Below are 25509 nucleotides of genomic sequence, written 5' to 3'. Positions count from 1 at the left end.
GTGCATATTCATGTCCCTAAATAACACCATTTATGAATCTTTCACAGGTCCACCAGGTTTTTGGCCTTCACTAAAATAGCACTAACACAATGTGATGAACATTTGTGGTTGTACAAGTGTCAGAATGACAAATTGCTTTAAAAGGTAGCAGCAGCTACACCAGTGCTGTCAGACACAGTGAACCAATGATACATTCTGCCTAGAGATGAACCCATCCAGTTTTTTCCAAACCAATCTGATACCTGGACTGGGTATATCAGCCGATACTAGTGTTGAATGAACGAACAGTATACCTGGTAACATCAGGTTTGATTTGAACATTGTTAAAAAAATGTCTGTGTGCTCTTTTGGAGGTGCTTATTTAAGTTGGTGGTGTTGAATTGACCAACTGGATCACCAAACCTCGCAATTTTCTGTGTGATGACGTAACCGGCGTTGCAAACAGTGTTGAAGTTACTGGATTGTTGTAACTGTATTGCTATGTATGATAATAAAAAAAACATAGGAAATAGCTGGATCGGCGTCATTCATCTGATAACCGATCCACCCAATCAGTCAATGTCAGAGCCGATGTCCGATGTGGGAATTGTTTCGACGCATCTCTAATTCGGCCATTTAATGAGTTATTTCCAGTTCGTCCTTTAAAATAAACCCAGAAAAACAAAGGCATCACTGTTAAACAGCATTAGTTTATTGTCCCACAGGTAACTTCTGAAACAGGAAATTATGTACAAAATCTGGAATGTTGGATAAATGCATATCAATCATCTAACTGTGACCGTTTCCAGAGAAACATTAGAAATACTAGCTATACATTTAAATGGGAGCCTCTGCATTGCAATTTATTGCTGGTTTTACAATCGCAAGTCACAAATGTTTTGCAGTATTTACAGATTGATTAGTAAGGTCTAAAAGTCCATGTAAGTCTGCTAAATAAATATTAAGGTGGGAGCGAAAATCAAAAACATGGATGAAGAAGCAGTACAAAGATTTGTTTTCATCCCTAGATTGTCTAAAATATTAGACACGTTTTTTTTTTTTTTCTGAAGTGATTATAAAGTGACCATAACCCAAGAAATTAATCTCCATGGTAAAAACAAAAAAAGAATTTAAAAAAACGAATACAATCAATGTACATCAGAGTACAATACGACACACTGTGCGATAAACCTAGCTTTCTTGTAAATAAAAGTTGACCAATTTCAGATCAAGTGATAAGAACTAATGCTGAGCTTCATTTAGAACAAGGATCTTTCAATAGAGCAACTATGGGTTTAATTTAGGGACTAAAAATTTGTTAATCTGTGTTTTCATTTGGCTGCCAAAAAGATTCAAGAATACATCCAGACTACAGGAGACATTCTAGTGGCGACTGCCTCTATATTTCTATGAAATGGGCGTCGCTGGACGCCGACGGTGAGCTTATCGTTTCCCCTAGTTGTGGAAACACGTCTCGCTGCTGCGCCTGTGTCTGAATATCAACAGGCTGGCTGATTTATATCTCAATCACACTTATTTCTCACAGTCCTTGTACAAATGTTTTGAGAATGCTGGATCAGTAGCACCCCCCCCCCCCAAATATGGAAACAGAAATATTAAGACATAAACAGTACTCGACAAAACGGTGCCACACACACACACATATGATTCCTGTGCCGTTTCATTATAAAAACAAAGGATTTCACTATATAAAAACATGTAAAATCATCAGGGAGTACTAAAAGCGTGTTTAGTTTTAAAAACGATGCCGTGTGAATGAAACTAAAGGCTTTTAAGTATTGCTTTGAAGTCATTTTGCTGCAAATGTCCTTTGAAGGTGGGTATTGCTTGGGTTCCTGGGGGTGGGGGTGGGGGGGGGGGGGGGGGGGGGGGGGGCTGAACGTCCTCCCCTCGTTCAAACAGTTCAAGGTCTATGGCACTTGACAATTTGCGTCTCCCATCTCTGTACAGCGAAGAACAATAAAAAGAAAACCGCTTCAAAGCGATGAGTGACAGGGACAAAAACAGACACAAAAGGCAACCTGTGGTTTTCTTCTGTGTAAAAAAAAAAGTTAGATGTTGCAAACCTTTTTTTTTTTTTTTTTTTTTTGCATTGATGCCGACCTAAAAGATGAAATCCCATTACGAACATTTTGATCCTCTAATCCTTCTGAGAACAGTCCCTGCTTTTACCCTCGGTTTATTTTAATGCTTGCTTTGGTTAAATAGAGTAACCTCAACGGATTTTCATCAAAACTGATGGGAAAAGTTCGTTTGTCTACATCTAGCACCTTTATATCATCCCACTCCAACCAGATGTGCTTATTGCCCCAGTTTTGGTCCTTATTTCAAACAGACGTTGTACATTTTAAAACAGGCAACACAAGGACCTCCTTATTCTCCCAATACGAGGAACTCCATCCTGTTTTCTCGTCTCGCTGTAGGAACGGCCGCTTTGCTGCGAACATCTGACGGGTAGGGACGACTTTGCGGATGGCACAGCTCTGGTTTTTCCAGAACATGACTGAGGTGTCTGTGTGCAGCTGGATCTTCACAGGTTTATGGAAGCTGATGTGGATGATCCCCTCTGGTTTACTCTTTGATCGCCAAATAAAAAAAAAAAACAGAAACAAACGCCTCCTTGATCTACATTCGTCTCCCCACGAGAAGCACGTAACGCAGTCCCTTTTGATAATGTCGCCTGGCAACTGGTTTCACTAAACAAAAAAAAAACTAAATAAAAGGCAAACTCAAGGACAGAAGAGAGGAGGAAGAGGAGGAGCCCTGCCCCTTAGTGGTCACCTCCATGCCCGTCTGAAGTAGTAAAACCCAAATTTTGATAAATGGATGATAAAAGTTGTTGACTTTAAAAAAAACAAACAAACAACAAACATCTGTACAGAGAGCACAGATGTTCCATCAAATCTTCAGGTTTTCGTATAAAAAATATATATATGTATATATGTATACCACAGTGACGGCCTTTTGAGGACACGTACTTGCATGTGTTTGCTGCTGGGTCACAAGGATCCACTGCTTTAAGTGGTTTTCCCCGTTTTAATCGAGGCGACAAAGACCTCTGAAGATCTCAGCTATAAATAGTCCCGATAGGTGTCAGCAGATCCGCCTGTTCTCTGTAGAAAAATACGACAGTCACCACTTTTTGTTTGTTCTTTCATGTGCCGTTCTGCCGGGGGACAGATTCAGTCCAGTCTACGCTTGAACTTCTCTTATGATAGTCAAATCCACAGTGGTTGGAAATGTCTTCAGCAGGGACACCGCATACCCATGATCGATATTCACAAAGCTGTATCCGTTTGCCTGTGGATAAAAACAACAAGACGGACACTCGAATCAGCATTACACGCCTATAACTAATCACAATCAATTGTTTTTGCACAGAATACCTGAATTATTTTGTCTCCGGGTTGCAGAACTTTGAATGCTGGCCCCTCAGGTTGAACCCGTGTCACAAAAATGCCCTAAAATTACACAGAATTGAAGAAAAAAAAAAAAAAAGTGTTTTTGGACTATAATAATAGACACACGTTTGCATTTTTAATTTTGAAATGCAATATAGTTCCAGGCTCAGAGTCCAGGCGTTCTCCCTCCCCGTTTAGTTAACAATGAAGTGGGTATTTCTGCAGAGGTTAAAACAGGCAGTAAATAAAAACCTGCAGAAACTACAGACTGCCGAGGCTTGCATGGTTGCATTAAAGGACGCATGGATGGCTAGACGGATGAATGGATGCATGTGTGGACAGACTGAGGGATGGAAAGGATGCATAGAATGACGGTTACATGTATGGATGAATGGATGCATGGGCACATGGATGGAGAAATTCATGGACGCATAGATTAACAGATGCTTGGATAACGGATGAAATGGCTGATGCATAAGCAGGTGGATAGATGGAAGATTTCATTCTGTTTAGTTAATGGGATATGAAACATAATTTAAATGTAATCCTGAGCACAAACTGCCCTTCAAAGCAAAATGAAAGTGTCCGCTTACGTTATCGTCGGGACGGAAGGGGTTTCCCCGGCCTCCCACTCCTCCTGATATACTGAAACCCAGCTCTGGATTCTTCTCTACTTTCACACGGATCTGAAACACACAGACACACTTTTGATTAGCCACTGTTTCACTTCGATCACGGGCGGTTACACATTTCTTCTTCATTAATATCATGAAGAAAACAAAATTTTATGACAGAACCCCAATTATGTTGGATAAACGCGTAAACCAGGGCATAGATTCCCAAAGCCTCTCTGTGTAGAGAGAGAAATCCTCCTGGTGGGAAAATCTGAAGGAAATGCTCAGAAATATGATCCCTTGTAAGATTTTCCCCTTGAACTTCAGACTTAATCCTAGTATTGATCAGAGCTGCAGCATGAGAGAGAAAATTAACACTTTAGAAGATTAAGTGTTTTTCTGAAGAGGAAGAAAATGTTGGAAAAGGAAAACAGCAGATTAGACGACGCTCAAAAACGGAACGGATAAAAAAAACGATCAGGATGCAAGAAACAAGTAAAAACAACCCTCCTGTATTTAAAAACTGGAAAACATGGAGGAAGTTCTCTGAGATGAAGGCATTAGGTAAATGCAGCAGTTCAAAATGTTCAAAAATGAACGGCGTTTGAGATCATTTAATCTTATTAATTAACCTTCACAGTTTCTGGAACAGGGACAAATGATTTATCCAGCCAGTTCACACAAAGCATTTCTACTCTTCTAAAAGGCCTTCAGCGTCTCCTGGTCTTCATGATGCTTCTCAGAACAGCTCTAATTACACTGAGACTCAAATCAGCACAGGCAGACCATTTACTGGTTAGGTGACTCTGAAGACGGCTGGTTGTCTTCAAGGGGTATTAATGCTTTAACCATATTGGTAGGTATATGGTTATGTAAAAAATAAAATAAAATACAGACAGTACACAACAGTTAGCAGCGTGTAAAGTGTGTGAGCTTGCAAAAAAAAGTATCTCCAGCCCTACAAGCTACAGAAACACAATTAATATTTAGCTTTAAGTATTTAATCCAAGCCTAGGAGGCCTGTGAGGATACTTTTTGAAAAGTGTACCATAAACAGCACCGGATTATGAGGCACATTAAATATTCTTCCCAAGTGTGTAATATCTTGGTTTGTTGTTGCTAGCGTGTTACTCCGGTGTAGGTTCCAGATCGACTTGAGAGGCCTGCGATTCCCGATGACATCAATAATATGGCAACTCCCCTCAAACAAACTACATTACGCCCGCGGTCTCCATTTGTTACAAATCAATTTTATTTTGTTAATTTACGGTTATTTTCCAGTAACTTAATCGAGGCATTAAAACTTTTAACATCATTTTCGAATGCTTCTGTGGTAGTCTAACAATTTAATCTGTAATTTTGCAGGATCAAAGTTACATCTTAAGAGAAATTTCCTTCCTCTAATTTAAAAAATCAAGTTGTGAAGGGAGACTAAACCATAAACTCTTTTCATTTTTAATAAAAGTCTGCAGCCATTTTAATTTGATCACACAATTCATCACTTTAAAATCAATAAATTGTATTCCTCCTTTTTCTACTGATATTACTATGTCGATATTTCTGATCACAATTTTTTTATTTATTATTCCAGATGAAATTGTGACAATATTCTTCCAAAAATTGAGTCAATATTTGTTAATTTTTTTGTAAAATGTCATTTTCAGTGTGGTCCTTATGTTAATCACTATACCTAAATATTTTACCTCATTTTTATCAATTAAAGTGGGTTGATTATTTTCTGTGTTGATTACATAGAGCCCGCAGACCGCGGGCTCTATGTAGTTTGTTTGAGTGGTGTTGCCATAATGTGACGTCATCGGGAGGCGCAAGGCCCATGGAGAATTTCTTCGTAAAATTGTCCATTTACAAACCGCAATCCCGCTCTTGAATAAAACCTACACCCCGCTATAATTACTTTAGTAAGTTGTCCAGACCAATCACAATGTTTTGCGTAATTGTGCAAACGTTAAACCAATCATGTATAGTGACGTCATCAGAAGGCGCAGGGCCCCGAGCAGATCTGGTAACTACACTGGGTGCAGGCTGCCTTACATGAATGCACTTCTAATTCAGACATTACAGTCAGGCAGTCTTGTAGACAGCTCAGGGGTCTGATCAGGTAATGACACAGTGTACCGTAATGCTCTGAATATCCATTTGAGCGGAGCGACTTCATTGCTAACAAAGTCGTACTTACACATTTTGACAGATTCTTGAGCGCATTGTACCACAGAAAATCAGTCAGTAAGCACAACGGTAATCATATATAAGGCACAACATAAATTTTTGAGAAAATTGAAGGATTTTAAGTGTGCTTTATAGTCTGAAAAATACGGTAACAGGACACAGACTGAATGATCTAACAGTGTTGCGAGAGAAGCGGATGCCCTCACCTCTTGCTGGAGCGTTTCGTGAGGAATACGAGGAGGCCCATGGGGCTGCTGGGAGACTTTGAGCATCAGGTAGTCAATGAGCTGCTCTCTGGACGGGTGACGAGCCATGGAGGCCATGACCTGAGGACGAACAGAGGGGCCCATCTGACCGTTCATCGAAGGCACCTAGACGCAACAAAACACGCTATTGTTGGGACTCAAGTGTGCAAGCTTAGCTTCTTGCTAAAAGTTTACAAAGAAAAATCAGAAATGTGTGGCATGCATCTGCATAAAGCACCCCCCTTTACTCTGATATTACCCCCACCTCCCAAAAAAAATATATAAAGGTCTGTGTACTTTTCCATATATTATAGTATTTAAAAGCAGCAGGATACGTTGCTTTTTTCACGTTCCAGCTAGAAATAGTCAGATTTTTCAACGACACTACAGGATTACACCTACTTTTCTGTGGGGGTCCATGGTGTAGCTCTGCGGCCCTTGGGGAACAAAGACGTCATCCTGGGAAAAAAACGTTTGGATAATTATTGCACTGAAATGACAACATGGCCAACATCTGCTCGTTACCTCCTCGATCAAAATGCACGACACGTTGAAGGGACGACACAGTTTATCTGACAAGGACACCGAACCAGAGAGGGATGAGGGGGAAACACTCAACGGCGAACTAAGCAGGGTGTAGTTTCTGTTAAACGTGTATAGAAACACAGCCAACACTGACAGCTCAGGAGTGAAAGTCTCAGATCTACGCTAATTTTCCCACATCTACGGCGTTAAGACGCGCACTTCTGCCCTCTTACCTTTCTCCGGCATATTTCTAACGCCACACACCAAGTGGGGGGTTATGGAGTCAGGCTGATGTGGTCAAAGGTTGGAGTGAAGACGATGAATGAGCAAAAAAAAAAATCAAGCATTGCAAGTGCAGTTGATCACAAGAGGGTTTATTTGTGGTGAGACGGTGATGAAAACTGGCATGTTTGTCTGACGAAGAGCAAAGCGTGTTTAAAAGGGGTAGTTTTTGTTTTTTGTCTCAGCTGATCTTCAGCTTATGTTCACAGGATGAGATTGTTTTACTTTAGCTAAAAGAGGAATAGTTATACGGGCTGCTAACTTTGCTACAGGATTGTTTGTGTTGTGTTGCCTATGATCTCAAACACGGCCCCTGTTAAACAGCTTTCCTCTAATGACCACAAGCGACATGAAACTGAATCCTTCCAGTTTTCACAGTGACATCAAGCACCAGACAGGACATTTCAGAAAGGGCAAATCAGATGTCGAGAAGCACCAAAGTCTGCTTTGTCTATGAAAGGACAAGTGAAACACAGCCTCAGAGGGTCTGATCGCTTCTCAACATCTGGTGGACAAGGAAACAGACATTTTCAAAAATGATGTGAAACTAGCGGGAGCTGGACGCCCTGGCTTGGCAGGAGCAGCAGGAGCTTAGCTAGCAGGTGACAGTACTCACGGGGAAGCTGAGGGCCACGCGGGGCTGCCGCTCAGCGCCACTAAACACCGGGCCCCCTTGGCTGGCGTGCAGTTCCCTACAGCTGCCGTAGTGAGACCAGCTCAGCGGAGAGGTATTGAGATTATAGGAGCGAGACGCATTCTGACGACAAGGAAGGAGGGTTGCCATGCAATCCACCAGATGAGTGAAGAGACAGAAACAAAAAGACAACTAAAACATGGACAGATATGCAGAAGACCAGCATGCAGTGAATCGGACGGCTCCTGTAGGGTTAGTAGCCTCTGGTACACAGTCGCTCTTATTGGTTGACCTATTTATCAAAACTGCTTTAATAAAGCCAAACGCGTCCATATTGGAACAAACCAAACCAAAATGGAAATATTTTCTCCGAGCGTCTTCTGGCTGGTTTCAAACCCGTTGCAGAGGCAGCACCACATTCCCATCCTCCATGCAGCCAGCAGCTGGACCTAAAGTCCCTTTAATAAAAAAGTTGCGTCATGGGTGTTCCACTGTATTCGGGTCACGTGATCTCCTGCGGCCATTTTGGGTCTAGGCTCATTAAAGGGACTTTAGGCTCAGCGTGTTTACAACACAGCGAGCGACCGATTTCTTTCATTTTTACTCATCAGCCACCATGCCAGGGTGTTGTGCCCACGGCTGCAGCAACAACACAGATAAAGGGACGCGGATGTTACGTTTTCCAAACGATGGAGGGCGGGCGAGTATTGTGGATCAACCGAGTCAGTCGCTTGGAACCAGAGACGAAAAAAAAATTGGAGACCTACTAAAAACTCTCGCTTGTGTGAGGTATGTGGGCTTGTTTCTCAAGTGTACAATATCTAAAAATATTGAATAATAATAACCCAGCCCCTTGACTAACAAAGTTATCACTTGACTACTACTAGCAGGGTTTCCCGCAGCGGCTGCCTCGCCAACATTCCAAAAAAACAAAACAAAAAAAAAACGAACTCGATATGCTTGCATGTTTATTTGACGTTAACATGCGTTTTTTTGTTGTTGCTTTCGCGTGTGCATATAGTGAATGGCAGGGAAAAAACATGGATACGACCGTGAGTCGGTCCGTGCAAAACTTGTCGTCCCCCCCCCCCCCCGAATAACGACTGAATAATATAACAAATAAATATGCTAGTACTAGAGAACTTTATAACATGTCATGATTTTTGTCCTATGGGATCAATTCTGGACTTCAAGACAGGAAAAGAGAAGTATACAGTTCACTTAAAAATGTCTCTCTCAAGTCTTATTAAAATGTAATATCAGCTTTTCTGGATGCCTAGTAGGTGATCATCAACACTCAGATAGTTGTGTTTTATTCACAATCAATGAACTGTGCAGAACACCTGCCTGCAGGGTATTAGAAGGTGCGAAACGCGCATAACATAACAGTGTTAAAGCGCCTGTCTGTAGACCCAAAATGGTGGCACTCGCTGAGTTGGCGCAACTTTCATTTAAGGGACTTTAGCTGGACCTGCACCCTAACAGTGTTACATTTTACAACCTGTCTGCAGCTCACAACAGTGGATCTCTAGGCCTAATCATTTTAATAAACTACACATCTGTGACCATCCAGTCAGAACCGAACACACAGCATAAACCTCCAGCTCAAATATCAAGCAAGAAGAAAAGGTGAAACTTTGGTTTGTCATCTTAAGGCTTTTTACCTTCTCCATTTTCTTGGCCTCGATGTGCCGCATCACTTGGTCCCGCCAGTCTGTCGGCACCCGTCCCGGTCCCATGCCTCCCGACACCAGGCCCGGTCCGTCCAGGAGCGAGTGCTCGGACTTCACCCTGGCGTTGGGCCGCTTGCTGGGGCTGCCCTGCTGGTAGTTGAAGTCGCTGACGGACATGGTCCTCTCTGGAAGCTCGTGGGGCGGGGGCCTGGCGCTGATGGGCCTGGAAGCTCCGGGGACGTCGAGGCTGTAAGTGCGAGCGGAGAAGGGCCTCTGCATGGCGTGGCTCATGGCCAGCGGCCCCCTGGCCAGCGTGTGGATGTCCCTGTAAGTCATGTACTCCCCCTCCGGCGCTTGGATGCGCCTCGGGTCGCCCATGGAGACGGAGGAGGCCGAGCTGCCTTGCCGCTGCAGAGTGCTGCTTCTAGGCTGGCCCCCGCTGTTGTGAAGCCTCTCCTTGGCCCAGTCGCCCATGGGGGCCATGGGGACTCCCCTCTGCTGCGGCTGCAGGTGATAAGGAGGCGCCTGGTTACGGTTGGAGTAATTGGTGTTGGCGAGCGAGTGCGGGTGAGGCGGGAGGTAGCCTTGGTGGTCCGGAGGCAGGGCCGCCCTCTGAGCCCAGGGCCCGTCTTTGGGCACGGCGCTGCTGGCGTACTGAATGTTGTACTGGGGGGGCGGGGCTCCCATGCTCATGCTGGAGGAGACCGGGTATCTGCTGGCGCTGCCAGGAGGCTTAGAGGACGACAGCAGGTCTGAGGAGGAGGAGGAGGAGCCGGGATAGACCAGCAGGTTCTGGTCGTTGAGCAGCTGACTGGCCGACTTGCTCCTGACGATGTTCTGGCCCTGAGCTCCGGGCCCCAGGCCGGCCCCCGCCATTCTAGCCACCGCGGCGTCGTCGTCGTCGTCCCCGTCGATGGCGTACAGCTTCATGTTACCCGTTTCTATATTGCTGATGCTGTGAGATTTGACCACCTGCGGCGGCGGGCCTCTCTTCTCCGGGGACAGCTCCTCTGTGCTGCGCGACAGAGACATGTCGCTGCTGGCGGCCGTGCCGGCGCAGGTGGTGGCGTGCGCCGCCGACGCCTCCACCCCCCGCCCTCTGTTCACCAGGCTGTTGACGCAGTCGCTGCCCGGCCGGTTCCCGTTCTGCAGGTGGTCCACGTTGTCGTTGGCGTAGCGCTGCCTGCGGCTCAGGTCCTCCGCGGACCCGTTCTCGGCCTGGTCCAGCTGGTGGTGCTGCGCGCTGTGGTAGGCCGGCAGCTTGGTCACGTTCATGTTGATCTGGTCCCACTTGGTGTAGGTCTCTCCCATGCCGTTGGTTATGCCCTTATCCATGAACGCCAGCTTGGCCTCCATGGACAGGTCGTAGTCCGGCGGGCTGGGCTGGGTTTTTAACAGGGCCTGCAGGGACGGCTCAGAGCCATTGCCGTTATGGAGGAGGGGGCTGGTGTCTTTTGGCTGGTTCATATTCTCGTCGTCTTGCCTGGAAACGTTTATCACCAGAGGAGAAACACAGAGTCAGACGGTGCAGGAGCAGCAGGATGACTCCTTCCCCTTTTCAGCCGTTTTCCTTACCTGCTTTTGGGGAGGAAAGGCGTCTTGGACTCCCGCTCAGGCGTGCACACAGAGTTGTCCTGACTGCTGTCGGTGGTCAGCGACACCGAGTCGGACATGCGCGACGGAGACGAACAGTTGCTGTTGTTCTGGTTGCTGTTGGCAACCGTGTCATCCAGCAAAGAGTCCACATCCTTGACGTCGTCTGCAAAACAGAGATTTTCCTTTAAATGAGCACCAAGAAACAATTCTTTCTTCCCTCTTAACATCTGGAATCCCAGCTGCTTCACTTCAGGTTTACCTTTTTTATCTTTGCTTAGAGTCACCACTTTAGGCTGATTGATGGAAATCTCAATAAGGGGAGGTCTCATCTCTGCAATTTTCATCTCCTCTTCCTCTGAAAGCTCCTCTGTGTCCTAAGGAAGAAGACGGGACTTTTTAAACAGCTGGACATTTTCTGTAGATTCCTTGCTGTGTTTTTTTACTTTTTTTTGTTGTTAAAAAAAGAGGAAAATGCATGAAGATGGTAACCACCTCTAGTGTGTCCTCATGGCTCATCATTGAACCCTGTGAAGATTTGAGGGGCATGACGGACTCTGAAGTGTCTTTTGATTCACTTGTCTGGGGACAAGTTGAAGATACTGTGGGATCAATGTCTGCTGCGACGCCGTTAGGACAGGGAGCCTCTATCACCTTTAAAACAAAAAGTGCTCCATTATACATTTAATATTTTCCTTTACATATTTGGACAATATACCAGGCCTTCAAAAATATACTCACCTCTAACGTATTTACATTTGCAACCCCAAAAATGCATTTTACTGTGTTTTTTTTTTTTTGGGATTTACCAACACAAAGCAGATTATTATTGTGGAGGAGAAGCATGCATGGTTAAAAATCTACATGTTTGACCTGCATTTGTATTGGATTAGGTATAAGCCTGAACTCTGGCATCCTGAATGTTTTGATTTGACCGTATCAGTAGCTGCAGTTCCATCCAATTCTCATGCAAAATTCAGCAAGCTTTTGAAATATTGCAGAAAAGAAAATGCGCATCAGACGTGTTTCCATCTACCGGCTTATAGCGAATTAACCAGGTGACGTCATACGTTGACGCTGGCTGTAATAAACAAGAAATATAGGTTTCTAATTTGCACGGACCACGCCTCAGTGATGGAGAAAAGCTTTAATAAATTATTTTTTTTTCTTTTATTGTTTTCACTGATGAGATGCTCGCGTCTCTTCGTCACTCCACGCGTACCTCTTGTTGCTTCCAGCCCTGTTTTCGAGTGTTATGGGAAGATTCAGGAAGACGGCGGCAGCAGAAACAGCTGATCAGTCGTGTGAGTTAAACGTCTGCTACGTCAGAACTGATTCTATAAATGGTTTCCGTCTCTTCTTAAGCGCATTTACTGTTATCAAAAAAGTCAAAAACCACCTCAAGGGAGCGTTAAAACGTTTGTGAAATTTAGTGAGTTAATTCAAATTTATACTTTTTCATCGACCTTTTCTAATGCAATATTTCAAAATACGAATTTAAAAAAACGTTGATTGAAATGTGAGTAGTGCAACTCTGGCTAAAATGTTTATAGTTATCCTGCTGGAAGTTGAAAAAAAAAAATGAATCCACTCTTTCCACTTAATGCACTACTCTGTGTTGGTATGTGGTCATAATGTCACCAAATGGGAAAAAGGTCAAGGGCTTTGACGGCGACCTTGAACTTGCTTACAGAAAAAACCCACAAAATGAAAGTGAGCGATTTATTTCCACATTTACTTTAGCTGGAGCTGACCTTAACTCCCACGTCCTGCACTCCGATGTGGTTCCTCTCGACCGGTCTGGACTCCTTCCCAGAATCGTCGCTCGTTTCGTCCTCCTTCAGCCTGTGAGCCACAGACTGGGCTGTTTTTACCATGTTCTTCAGCTCGTCTGGGTAAGGGGTCGGGTACCGCTTCAGGTGTCCCTCCTGGAGGAACGCAGATACACACGTTTAAATTCAAAATCAGTAAATCATCTTTGTTTTAACATCTTCAATGTTAAAGATTCCCCACTTATTGCCACCAGACTGCCTTTAGTCGACCTGAGCAACCTAATTCAGTCCAGAACAAGCAGAGAAAAGTGATTTGTTGATTAAAGCACTACACTCCTTCACTCACGCCTCCAACAACTTGCTGCCTCAGAGGCCGCTTTAGCTTATTTATAGGGGAACCGTTCAATAGGTTGGGATCATTTTTCAAAAGCATTTCATGGGAACAGCATTTATATCACTGTGGTTTAGGACTGCGTGGTCATTGTGCAACAGTCAAGCCACATTTAATGATCTTTGCCTTTAGCCCCCGCAAGACTCATTTCATTGTTCTTGTAGCCTGGGGCTGTTAGTCTGGCCTTCTGTGGTCTGAGCTTAGGGAAACTTTGATGAATGAGTCCAGTCTTGAAGCAGGAAGTCCGTAAGAAGACAGTCGGATAATAAAGCCGATACAGCGGAAAGGAGAAGTGCATTTCTGCAACAGCCACTTAAATGGGAAGAGCAGCATCTTCCGACAGGTCGCAATATTGTGTGGGAACTTTGGCGCTGCTGAGAAACCAAATCGCTTCTGCTTCTCACTTTTCATTTCTGCGGCCTGTTTAATTCTTCTTTGAAACGGCCATGAATGTGTGAGGAGTGGTTCCTGTTCAAACACTAACAATAAAAGGAAAAAGTTTGTCAACCTGTGCACCTGTTCCTTCTGTGGCAAAGGAAAAAGTCAGGGAGAGAACCCTGGAAAAGTCCCTGGACTTCAGGAGGGAAGTGCTAGTATTCAAAACACCGCCTTCATTTGATCCGCTCAGCATCGTAGCGTCGCTCCAACCATTACAAAGCCCAGTTTGAAAATTTGCATACATTTGACAGGATGCAAGCTCAGAAATGTGTAAAACAAACCCTGCTTGAGTGGGAATGTAGTCACATAGCTAACTATATATAACATTACTACTTTATGTAAAGAAGGCTCTATTTTAATCATAGTTCTGCAGTCATGTCCAGTTCTAAAACTAATAAATGTGCATCACTGACCCTTGCCGGTGTTTCCCTCTCATCCTTGTCCTCATCGCACTCGAAGGCCACCTGAGCGCGCTGCTTGCGTTGCTCCTCCCAGAGGGCCGGATTGAAGTTCTCAGAGTCGGAGTTCACGATGACTGCATTGTAACAGAAGCAACACAGTTTATTAGGCCTTAAAAATAAACAATTCAGTAGCTCAAGCGTGAGTTTGACCACCAGGTGGCGGTATGACAGCACCTGATTACCTGAAGGATAGGCGGGTGGGAAACCAAAGAAGTTAAATGCTTAATCCTAAATTAACACCGTCGACTTGTTCAAACCTGAACAATAAGAAGATTTCACCTAAACTTAGTCCTTTAATAAAAAAACAGGCAAAATAAAATGATTCAGCTCTCTCCACTGTGACACTGTAACTCACATAAATGCAACATGTTGCCAGCAGGAAAACAAGGCCACAGTTAATGTCAAATGTGCCCTCAGCAACTAGCTGAAAGGGTGACGCTGCTCACCTTGAAACTCTCCAAAATCATCTTAAAGCGGCAGACTGCGTTTTGCTGCAGCTGTCCGTCACTAGAAATAAATCGTGCCTTTCACCTAGCATGTGAGCGTTGAGCATGCAGGCACAGACAGTTCACAGTTGCATCAAACACTCTAAGGAGAAAATCAGCCTGTGTGGTTTCCTGTGTCAAAACAATGCTGACCTCAATTTATCAACACTTTACTTGTAGAAAGGCTCACAGCCGAGGTGAGCCAACCTGGCTTCTCCTCAGCCGACAGAAAACTTTGTAAGGAACTCCAGTTTGACTTCCCACGTGTTCTCCTCGTCAGAACAAGTTGTAATTCTAACATTGAATTACATAAGTATTACACTATAGTGCGGGATAAACCCAGCTCCTCAGGAAAACGGAGCGGCAGCGTGCGAATGAAACCGCCTGAGCCGTATTACGCGCGCGCAGCTGCTGTACAGGAAACGGAGAGCCCAACAGAAAAGAAAAGCTTTTGACTTCTGACCATTTCAGGGGCTTAAGTGTGTAGATCCTGAACCTCTAATTACTCGAAAGCTGAGATGCGACGGGGTCAGCGCCCGTTATCTGCTGCGCTGGAAACCAGAGGCAAAGCAACAGATGGGGAGCCTGACAACAAGACAACCACTCGGGTTTCCTCTGCAGCCTCGTGTAACAAACGCTCATTCAACATGCAGCCGCCGATCCTTGTAGGGCAACAAACAAACATGGTGACCTCAGTCCAAGTAGTGCAACGTCTAAAAAAAAAGTGGATTTCTCCTAAAGTCAGTTTATACATTTCAGTACATTGAATCACGTTTTATAAAGTCCTGCTGTGCACTCACAGTCCTCTGTCCTGGTTTGCTGGGGGAACATGTAGTTGGTCAGCACAGTTTTCTGAGTCTCTGGATCCTCTTCTTTTTGGAGAGGGATGAGGGACTTTGACTGCGGGAGACAGAAAGAAGGTCATCGATCTGAAACAAATAGTTATTTGTCAAAGACTCTGAATAAAAAGGTTGTTCTGGGGTTTCCTCTCTTTGAAAAATAAAGATGAAGTGATACCAGAACAGAAATGCTGTCAGATGTAGAATCCATGATACAAAAATCAGCAACACTAAATTTAATGTTCATCTATGTTCTAGCTTTTATAAAGCATGAGAGACAACTTTGTTTTATGTCGTCTTTGGCCAAAAGAATCTAAAGCGGTGAGAATACTTACAAGATAAAAAGTTTCAATTTGGAAAAATGATCAAGGACAGTCCCTATTTTGTTTCATCTTGCCCTCCTTGGCAACAGCAAAAAAAAAAAAAAAAAAGTGTCTCTTGAAAAACAAGGAAGCTTTGAAAGATGAGAAATTACTTTAACAGTGTTTACTCTATCCAGAATGTTTTTTATCATCTCAAATTTCAATGGTTTTAAGAAGAAATTCACTGAGAAAATGTCCGCTGACCACAATGATACGGTTTTTGGTTTTTGGGCAGGTCAGAAACTCAAAAATCCTATCTTTCTCCAGTCACTGAACGCACTGGATCCAACGCTGGAACGCGCAAACCACAATTCTCTTCAGTGTGAAAGTTGTTACTGAGAGAAGACTGAACCAGTGATGTGTTTAAAAGTGAATTCAGAGGAAGCACAGAAGCTGTAAGAAGCCATTTAGGACTCATTTCTACTAAAAGGGACATCAGCTGTTCCCTGAAGCTGCTAGATCACAAACCTGTCAGTGTTGTTCATTTAACTCATGATCATCAACTTTGCCACTGCAACAACCATTCCAATGAAATGCATAAATAAATGCAATGAAATGCAAAATAAATGTTAAGAGCTGAGGAGCAAAGCCACCCGGAGCAGACGTTGGGAGATAAGAGGAGGACTAAACGCAGCAAAACTAAGTTGCAGGTTCATTTTTGGGATTTTTCCCTCTTTCATGGAGACAGCTGTGTACAGTTTGGAAAGCTAATCGCTACCATGAGATGCCAAAGGTGGTAGAAAATGGTCAACTCCTGAATCCTTTATCCATTTTAAAGAAGTCAAACCCAGTTTTACAGCGACTGCTACTGGTTCATGACAGGCAGGGCAGAAAAATTATTTAGGATCCTGTGAATTAAAACGTCAGCAAGTCAAAGATTTACCAAAAACCATTAAACGGGAGACCAGAAATCGGCCACAAACTTCTGCTTTTTTATTTTTAATTTTGAAGAAATCTGGTGATGTCACTTAAGTGGAAATAAGTTTTCCTCAACAATCTTTGCAGCGAGTCTGTAAACGTGTTAGGCTTAGACCACCAAGGCGACCGTACCCTGAGCTACTTTACCCCCCCCCCTCTCTCTCTTTATTGCTTGTGACTGAGTTTCCTCACCCCTGATGAGTTTTGACATTTCCTAAGAGCTTCTTGGTGCCTTTTCCTACCAACAATTTCTGTGGCGCTGCTTTAAAACCCTTCACCCACATATAGTTAGCGACTGCAACTCCAGCGGCTGATTGTGTAGAAAAAGCTCTGCTGCGGCTTTTTTTTTTTTAAATGGCTGCAGGCTCCCAGGGATGATTTGTCATGGTATTTTACCAGAGCTCTAGAATAGTCGGGCCCAGAGATGAATTGGCATGAATAATTTATTCAAGGATCTTGTGGGAGGCAGACTGTTATGTGTAAATATTTATAAGCCAGACAAACCCAACACCTATTTAGTAGTGTACTACAGACTCTACTCAAACATTGCTATGCCTCTGCAGACAAAAAGGTAATATTTTCAACCTTAAACTCTTTTTTTTAATATATAAAAAGTGTTTAGAAATAATATTCTAAATAGGTAGAAAGTGTATGGTTGAGCAGACTGCTAACCTTATCTTATTTGCCTCTAGCTGAGGGCTGTAGCCTTATCTGTCAAACCGGTTCAGTGTCATTTAGATAAACACAAACCAAATAGCAGGGTTTCAGTAGAGATTTCTCTCTGTTTTCCTTAAACATTCAGGATAAGGATCTCATTTTCTAACATCCATTAGTATCCTGCTACACTCGAAACACAGGGGTTTTGGGTGTCGCTTGCGGCTGACCTGGACTGACACCTGACATGTTTAGATCCAATATCCAGGAAGTGGTTTCATGCATTCCCAAAGTTTACCCCTGAGACGCTTGGGTTTTACTTCAGGTTACAAGTTTGGATTTCACTTCAATAAACCTAAGCCTGCCCAGCGTTGGTCCTACCTGGTTTTCAGACAGCCACATTGCAGTCATCTCGCTGAGTTTGGTGAAACTGAAGGGGAGATTCTTCAACCTGTGGCAGAAAACAAAAGAGAAACGGCTCATCTCAGTCTAAAACTCCTCAACTCCATGCGTTTTCTACCGTACATTTAAAGCAGGTTATATTCAGACAGAAGTCATGCATCTGCAGTAAGGACAAGCCTGCATTTACAGTCAGGAACAGAAGAACAGAAGGGAAAAAAAAGATCTACCTTATACATCTTAAACTCTTATTATAAATCAGCGTCGTCTGTCCAAACTCACTTGTTGTTGCTCAGATTAATGACTTTGAGCCTCTGCATGTCGCCCATCTCCTCAGGCAAAGTCTCCAGCTTGTTGGAATGCAGAAACAGCACGGTTGCGTTCTTCCAGTTGCCCAACTGTGAGGGGAGCAACCCAAGAAGTGGTGAGCAATGAGCCGAGCGGGCCGACGGTAATTTATGACCCGATGAACACGCTCACCTCAGGGGGAAGCTGGGTGAGGAGGTTGTGGTCGGCGGCAAACGTGCGCATGCTGACGCACTGACCGATGGAGGAGGGCAAGGCTTCGATCTCGTTGTAGCTGCAGTCCAGCTCGTCAATGCATGTCAGCCTAATGGTGGGACACAGGAGTGTTTTTACACTAATGCAAGCCTGAACGTGCACATTAAACAAATACGCAGGGCCAAAAGTGATTTACCTTTTCACCTTTTATAGTTGAGCTACAACTAGAGGCTACATTTAGTCAATTAGGGTCGTATATGATACACCAACACAGAAATACACTAACGTGTGAAGTGTAAGGAAACAAATGCATGTTTTTAAATGTTTTAAAAATAAAAATCTGAGAGGAGTGGCACAAATCAGTATTTTTTTTTTTTTGCATTTGGTCAAATAACTCATCCCCCTCCTGTGCAATTTAGTGTCAATATGAATCCAGCTGTCTTTTGAAGGGCTCTCTGGGTGCCTCCATTTGGAGGTCTTTCCAGGAGCCCCTGGGGAAGACCCGGAAGTTGTGGGAGGGACTACATATGTATCCGGTCTGGGCCGAGAACGCCTTGGGATCCCCCAAAATGAGCTGGAGGACGTCTCTGGGGAGGGAGACGTCTGAGGTTCCCTCTAGGACCTGTTGCACCAGAGACTCCATCTTGGATAAGACAAGTGAGCAGATTGGTGGATGGTTGAATTTGACAGCTGTAGAGTTCCTCTGACAGGTCTGTCTAAGAGAGCATTGATAAAAAGGCAGCCTAGAGGTCCACAGTGACTCTGGGGGAGCTTCTGTGAGCCACAGCTCAGGTGGGAGAATTGAACTATTGGTCAGATGCTCTACAACTTGGGCCTTTATGGACCTTTGAGCAGAACAACAATGCTAAGATTTACAGTGGAACTGCTTAGATCAATTCTTCATGTGTTGGAATGGCCTAGTCAAAGTCCAGAACTGAATCAAATTGAGAACCTGTGGCAAGCGATGTAAATTTGACATCTGCACTCTTCATCCAATCTGACCTGAACTGTTTTGCAAAGACGAATGGGGAAAATATTTTTCTACACGGCATCAACTCAGACACGCTGAGTATAAACGAATGCCCCAAATTAAATGTTTCTATTCTGTTAGAACAAAACATCTGCCTTTCACTTCGTCATGAACTACTTTGTGGGTAAAATTGGTTACGATCACAAAAGAAACGCACTGAGGTCTGTAGTTATATGGCAACATAAACTGGTTAAACAGGAATGAATGCTCCTAGAAAGAACTTAAAACATTCATTTATTAAAACATGACTATTTATTGAGGACAAATATCCATTTAATCAAAGACTAAATTACTCAGCAAAATAAAAACTTGGTAATCCTAGAAAGGGAGGGCGCCAAATAAAATATAAAGTATAAACCAAAAATAAAAGGGCTTGCTTAGGCTAAAATCCTTGCAGGGGATTAAGCTAAACCATAGGCTTTGTCACATAATCTGTGTGAAAGCAGAAAAGGAGATGCATTCTGACATATGGGATAATTGACAGTGTTTTTAAACAAGAAGTAAAAAAAAAAATGGACTGTGCAGCTGCAGTTGTCGTTTAGTGTAGATTTAAGTGGAAATGGGATTGGAACGACAGAAGATTAAATGTATTGTAATCTTTGTGCCAGACCACAGTGATGGACGCGGAGGTCAGCGGTTCCCTTCACCTGTCTGCTGCACAGGATCCACCTGAGAAAAGCTGCGGCTGCTCCGGTCGATAAGCAATGAGGCTGGGGATTTACCGCAAGCTCTTCTGCTCCTTCCATAATAAACCCACGGCGCTCGCTTAATGTAATTTAACCCACAAAGCAAGAACCTTCACACAGGAACTTTATATGTCAAACAATGCAAAGAAGCAGAGTCATCGTGTCCTTGGGGGAATATCCGATTTATCCACAGTCTATCTGATCAGTGACCGGATGATGGGAAAAGCCCAATAATCCAGCAGGCTTGTGGTTTTGTGTGTTTTATTCTGCCGATTATCTCAAAGCTAGCGGCGTAACGCTCACCCCCCGATGGAGTCCGGCAAATGCATCAGCTGGTTTTCATCCACCTTCAGCGCAGTCAGCTTCTTGAAGGAGCCTTGAGACAGGAAAGCAAAGAAAGGCACTGGATCAGGAGGAGGAAAAGAACAACAACAACAACAACCCAGGGTGGTTATAGATTATGGCGCTGCTGTTTAAATACAAACAGGAGGCTCCATTAGAGCAGGTAATTAGATTCACTCACACCGACATCAATACAGCATCGTGTTTAGGGGAAACTCACAGCAGCTGGAGACCGCTCACAACATTTTATGACCCTGGTCCAAGCTATTCCTAAAATGCACGCTTTATGTCTTGTCTCATTTATAACAATATTCTTCTTTTTTTTTTTTTTATCTATCAGAACCAAATTATTCCCCCCAGACACTTTCCAAACCTTTAACTTGGAGATACGCCTGCTGCTCTGTATTTTGATCCGTTACATAAGCCCCGTCCGTCCATCCATGCGTTAGCCGCTCCGTGCCCGTCACTTAACAGAACGGGATTTTTTTTCCTTCCCTTTTTAACTTCGCCCCTCCCTTTGATCGCGTCAATATTTGCAATTTGTTAGCCTTAAACACAGGGGAATACCCTGACATGCAGCACAACAGCGTTGGCCCCATCTTTAGTGTGTCTCAAATGGTTTATTGCACTTTGCTCGTCAGCCCGACCACCAATGGTGGTTGGGGGTTAGAGCCAGATTACCAAATCGCTGTTACACAGGTTGGTGGGTAATTTGGGTTTAAGTGCCGTGCCCACGGGCACATCAAAACGTTTTTGGACAGGAAACCAGAGTTGAACCCACAACCTTCTGAATGCTAGAAGACCACTCTTCCAATTTATGCCACGACTGCCCCTGTTTAAGGGAGCAGGAGGACGGGGAGCATTTTAGTATTGTATAGAACAAAAAAAATATATCTTTTTATGTTATAAAACCACACAACTTATCTTCCTGGTATAAAACTAAATCCCCAAATCTATAGATTAACATTACCTAGTTTTGTTAATTGATGTATTATTTCCATGCACACATAATGAAGTGTATCCATCGATCCAAAGTTGTGTGACAAACATTTTTAATTTAAAGTATTAAAGAAAGGTCATTTGTAGCTTAAAACTACCGTAGTTATTTAAAGCTGAGGTTCACAGAGTGGGGGTCGTTTTTGACTGCACAAAATCCGGGATATATTTGTTTTAAAAAAGCTGATTTATGCCTTTAATCAAAGGGGGATGGGTGGGGGAGAGTTTCTCAATTTACGACTTTTCAACATCAGAGAACATCCAGGTTTTTCGCTCACAAATTAATCTCCAAATTTCTACGTTTTTCATAGATTTCCTTTAATCTACAACAACCATAATAAAAATGTTCTTTATATTTGGACATTTCGAGAATAAAGTCATATTAGATGAACAAGAATAAAAACAGTCCTGACACTAATAATGACTAGATGCTGATTTGCTAAAAATATTTTGTATTTCCTCATTTGTGAAATGGATACCAAAGCATAACTTTACAAGATGCTCAACATTCCTCATTTAAACACAGGGGGAGGACTGCGCTTTTTTGTAAGAGTTCTCATAAAATTACTACCATATTCTCACAATTTTATGGCTTTACTCTTGTAATATCCAGAAATAAAAAAATATATTAAAAAAAAAACCCCGCAGCAATAGGAGGTCGCCGGTATCTGGGGGCGTTATTTTGGGGGTCACAGGCTGAGAGGCTAGGGAATCCCTGCATTAAAGGGTTAACTATGTATAAAAACTGCAAACATTCACGCAGGTAAAGAAATCCACAATAAATCCTCTTTTTCTTGACCAAAGGTTTCTGAAAGTGTTCCAGTTCCAAATTCACACTTTATGAGTATTACCATCTGGAAACAATCTTTAAACCAGCATATTTCATTCAGCAGAGTGATGATGGGCTGTTTCACTGCATTTCTACTATTTGGACCAAATTAGAGCAGCTCACTTTTAAAATCTAAAACCCTTTAGATCTGTCAGATCAGATCTGGACTTATTCTAAATACAGATTCTTTAAAAACACAATTTATGATCCGTTTTCAAATCATATGAAAGACAGGAGTTTCCCAGATTTGTTTAATTAACCCTTAAAACCATTATCCAGGAGGACTTAGAAAAACAAATGTGCATTTAATGTCAGCAAATAAAAAAAATAAAAAAAACAAGCAATAAGTTGTAGAAAATCCCAATTTGTGTTGTGGAAAATCAAAGAAAGAGTTACATCTAAACATAAATTAATGCAAATAGCTTTCTATTTAAAAAATAAAATCTTTTGGTGACTGACAGGCAGGAAAAAAATTATCTTAGGGATAAAATTGAAAGTGAAGTGAAACAAAATGAAGAAAGTTGCGTTCATGAACGTCACGTCATTGACACATTTCTGGACACTACGATATTACAAGCCGGAGGAAAAAGTTTCGAAGGTCGGTGTGATGTAAATGAACTTAAATGCGAGACGTTTGGTAACAGACTTGCTTCAAACGTGAACGGTAATCCTCACCGATGGAGCCGGGCAGCTGAGTGAGGGCATTGTTTGAGAGCAGGAGGTCCTGCAGGTTCTCACAGCCGGAGATTTTTTCATCCACCATTTCCAAGTTGTTCTTCGACGCGTCCAGATACACCAGCTGTTTCAGAGTCCCCAGCATCTGGACAGAAAGGAGGCGACATGCAGCAAACCCACGAATGACGGCAGAGAAAGAAAAGGGATGTTACAGAAATCCACCGTCGTCACAGCTGCTGAAAACCTTTGGTTGGTGGAAACTTCTTACGCCTGACATTCATTGCAGTCTCACATTTTGAAAGTAAAAACACATTCCGCCTGTATTTACAGCCAATCCTTTTGGTTTTATACGCTTGACAGAGTTCTTTGCTAATAAAAGGCCGGTCTGTGATTACAGCTGATGCTGCTGAAACGCTGCCAGCAGAACTAATGCTCTGACCCACTTGCAGCAAGCAGGCCATTTGGGCGGAAAATAAGAATCTCATGAAAGAAATTCTGAACGTCCATACACCAAGAGAAATGATCCACGTTTAAATAAAACCCTACAGATTGGCAGGCCAGGAAATCAACTAATTCAACGTAAAGAAGCAAAATGTGTGAGGCAGCCTGGCTTAGGTAACTTTGACTAACAGCATCACTGAGCTCAACAACAAACGCCGAAAACAAAACTCAGAATCTTACCCCAGGAAGAAACGTCAGCTTGTTCCCATCAATCCACAGCTCCTTGAGTCCTGACAGGTGCTCCAACACGTCAGGCTACAGACGCAGGGAATACAAAGTTTTGTTGGAAAGATATGCAACTCTAAATGTCGGATAGCTATATAACATCAGCAGTAACGGTGTTCTACAGCAGAGAGAAGAAAGGCAAGCTAATTAAGTACGAGGGGAGATGAGGTCACCTCTGGAGAGGTAGAGCGCTCTGGGCCTTGACAGACTGACAGCTACTTACCACTTCAGTGAACTCATTACTCCCCAGGTCCAGCCTCTCCAGCTGTGTGAGCTTCTGCATGCTCCTATTGACACACAAGAGGATGCACGCTCAAGATCGAGCCACAGAAATGCCCAAAGTTGCAGAACGGGTTCATATAACACGCAATAATGACTGCAAATCCATGTGTTGGTACTAAATCAAAAGCAAAAGCTGTGACTGCAAGCGGTGCGGAACATATGCTTACGAAAGCAAGCCAGAGAAGAAGAAGAATAAAAAAAAGATACTACTAAAGCATTTTCATCTACCTTCTACATGTAATATTTTAGATATTTTTGGATATGCTCCCTTTTCTCCTGTCACTGACTGATCATGTGTGGAGATATATGTAGCTTTTGGAGCTCAGATGTGACAGAAACACATTTTAACTAAAAAGGAAAATGTGACTATGCTTGCCCTAAGCATTGCTGCAGAATCTGCTCCACACATTCAGGTCAGAGACCCGCGTTCCCGGCTGCACCGTAAACAGTGAAAAAAAAAAAAAAAACAGCACTAGTAAAACGCTTACGGTTTGGAAACAGAAAATTAAAGATCCCCCAAAAAGGCTGCGTTCTTAGCAGGACTGGTGTGTGATAATTGTCAGTCAAAATTCACCCGTAAGATAAATTTCGATCCTTAATTTTTTTTTTTTTTTACAAATTATTAAATCTTTCAAATTGATGTCAGTCAAATACATCCCATAAGTTGAAAGGGAGAGAGCAACTGAACAGCGGTAAATTACCTCAATCAGTCCCAACATACTCCCTGCTTGATTTGGTATGACTAATGTTATTAAAAAAGAGCTGAGATCAGGGGTTTAAACTCAGTCAGTTTAGGTTAAAGAAGGAAAAATGAACAAAACAAGCTAGAAAAATTGCCGTACTAAGTGGAAAAATTGGAGATTTCTCACCAACCCAGACCTCAAATCTAATTTGCCAGCTTTGCATTTTAAATTAGCTCTTTTCATTCAATGCATTTCATTGAATCTTTTGTTTTGAACTTGAAGCTGGACCATGACCAGTGTTAATTCTGTCCATTTGACACTTTTTAATTTTGGTTGTTTTGTATGCAACTATTTGGAGACTTTTCGTATGAGCATGCCCGTTGTGGATGCTTCATACCCCACAATATGATTTCAAATCATTTTCTATAACCTACTCATAGTCTGCCGTAAGGAACGGTGGTTCCATGATACTAATATTATCTGACTGCAGGGGGTCATGGAAAGGTTTGGCTTGACCAGGAGTCATAATCTGTCATTTTCCAAAGGAATTAACTGGCCTGGGATCAGAACCAAACTAAATGAAAATGGGATGCTATAAAAAGTTTTCTGAAAATATAAAAAGGAAAAACTAATTAAGATTTGGGCTTTTATAGGAATTACTGAGCTTCATAATTTATGAAAATACTCAGAAGCAGAGAGCTACACTAAAAAAACTAAGCCAATGAAAACAAAGCACAGTTTGGGAACAGATTTGATCAGGCCTCTAAGAGCAGGAACTTGACCGATAGTCAGTGCAGGGTGGAAAGCTTGGGACCCACTGCTGAGGAATCCGTTTTCCTTTCATGTGCTTCCCACAGAGTAATGATATGAGACCCGCTGCACAAAT

At 42.9% G+C, this 25509-nt stretch overlaps 1 protein-coding gene across 5 annotated transcripts in view; it reads right to left on the bottom strand.

The window, feature by feature from the left end:
* Positions 1 to 669: 669 nt before the first annotated feature.
* The window catches only part of erbin (erbb2 interacting protein), a 68219-nt gene continuing 43379 nt past the window's right edge, over positions 670 to 25509 (bottom strand). For 3 of the 5 annotated variants that reach the window (XM_036140457.1, XM_036140455.1, XM_036140456.1), the window contains 19 exons: positions 23882 to 23945; positions 23614 to 23688; positions 22933 to 23077; positions 20394 to 20466; positions 18354 to 18483; positions 18156 to 18271; positions 17856 to 17925; positions 15502 to 15601; positions 14169 to 14290; positions 12909 to 13082; positions 11650 to 11808; positions 11417 to 11531; positions 11137 to 11320; positions 9553 to 11044; positions 6850 to 6906; positions 6409 to 6573; positions 3995 to 4087; positions 3387 to 3461; positions 670 to 3300 (listed from right to left, as the gene is read on the bottom strand). In XM_036140457.1, the coding sequence (XP_035996350.1) occupies positions 3193 to 3300; positions 3387 to 3461; positions 3995 to 4087; positions 6409 to 6573; positions 6850 to 6906; positions 9553 to 11044; positions 11137 to 11320; positions 11417 to 11531; positions 11650 to 11808; positions 12909 to 13082; positions 14169 to 14290; positions 15502 to 15601; positions 17856 to 17925; positions 18156 to 18271; positions 18354 to 18483; positions 20394 to 20466; positions 22933 to 23077; positions 23614 to 23688; positions 23882 to 23945 (3517 nt within the window). In that variant the 3' untranslated portion in view covers positions 670 to 3192. Of the gene's footprint in view, positions 3301 to 3386; positions 3462 to 3994; positions 4088 to 6408; positions 6574 to 6849; positions 6907 to 7046; positions 7261 to 7870; positions 8012 to 9552; positions 11045 to 11136; positions 11321 to 11416; positions 11532 to 11649; positions 11809 to 12908; positions 13083 to 14168; positions 14291 to 15501; positions 15602 to 17855; positions 17926 to 18155; positions 18272 to 18353; positions 18484 to 20393; positions 20467 to 22932; positions 23078 to 23613; positions 23689 to 23881; positions 23946 to 25509 lie in introns of those variants that run through there. The other 2 variants (XM_036140459.1, XM_036140458.1) reach the window with 2 other exon arrangements.

Source organism: Fundulus heteroclitus, chromosome 8, assembly GCF_011125445.2.
Source record: "Fundulus heteroclitus isolate FHET01 chromosome 8, MU-UCD_Fhet_4.1, whole genome shotgun sequence".
Taxonomy (NCBI): Eukaryota; Metazoa; Chordata; class Actinopteri; order Cyprinodontiformes; family Fundulidae; genus Fundulus; species Fundulus heteroclitus.
Note: the sequence above shows the minus strand (reverse complement) of the source record. Positions and strands in the feature narration are given on the sequence as shown.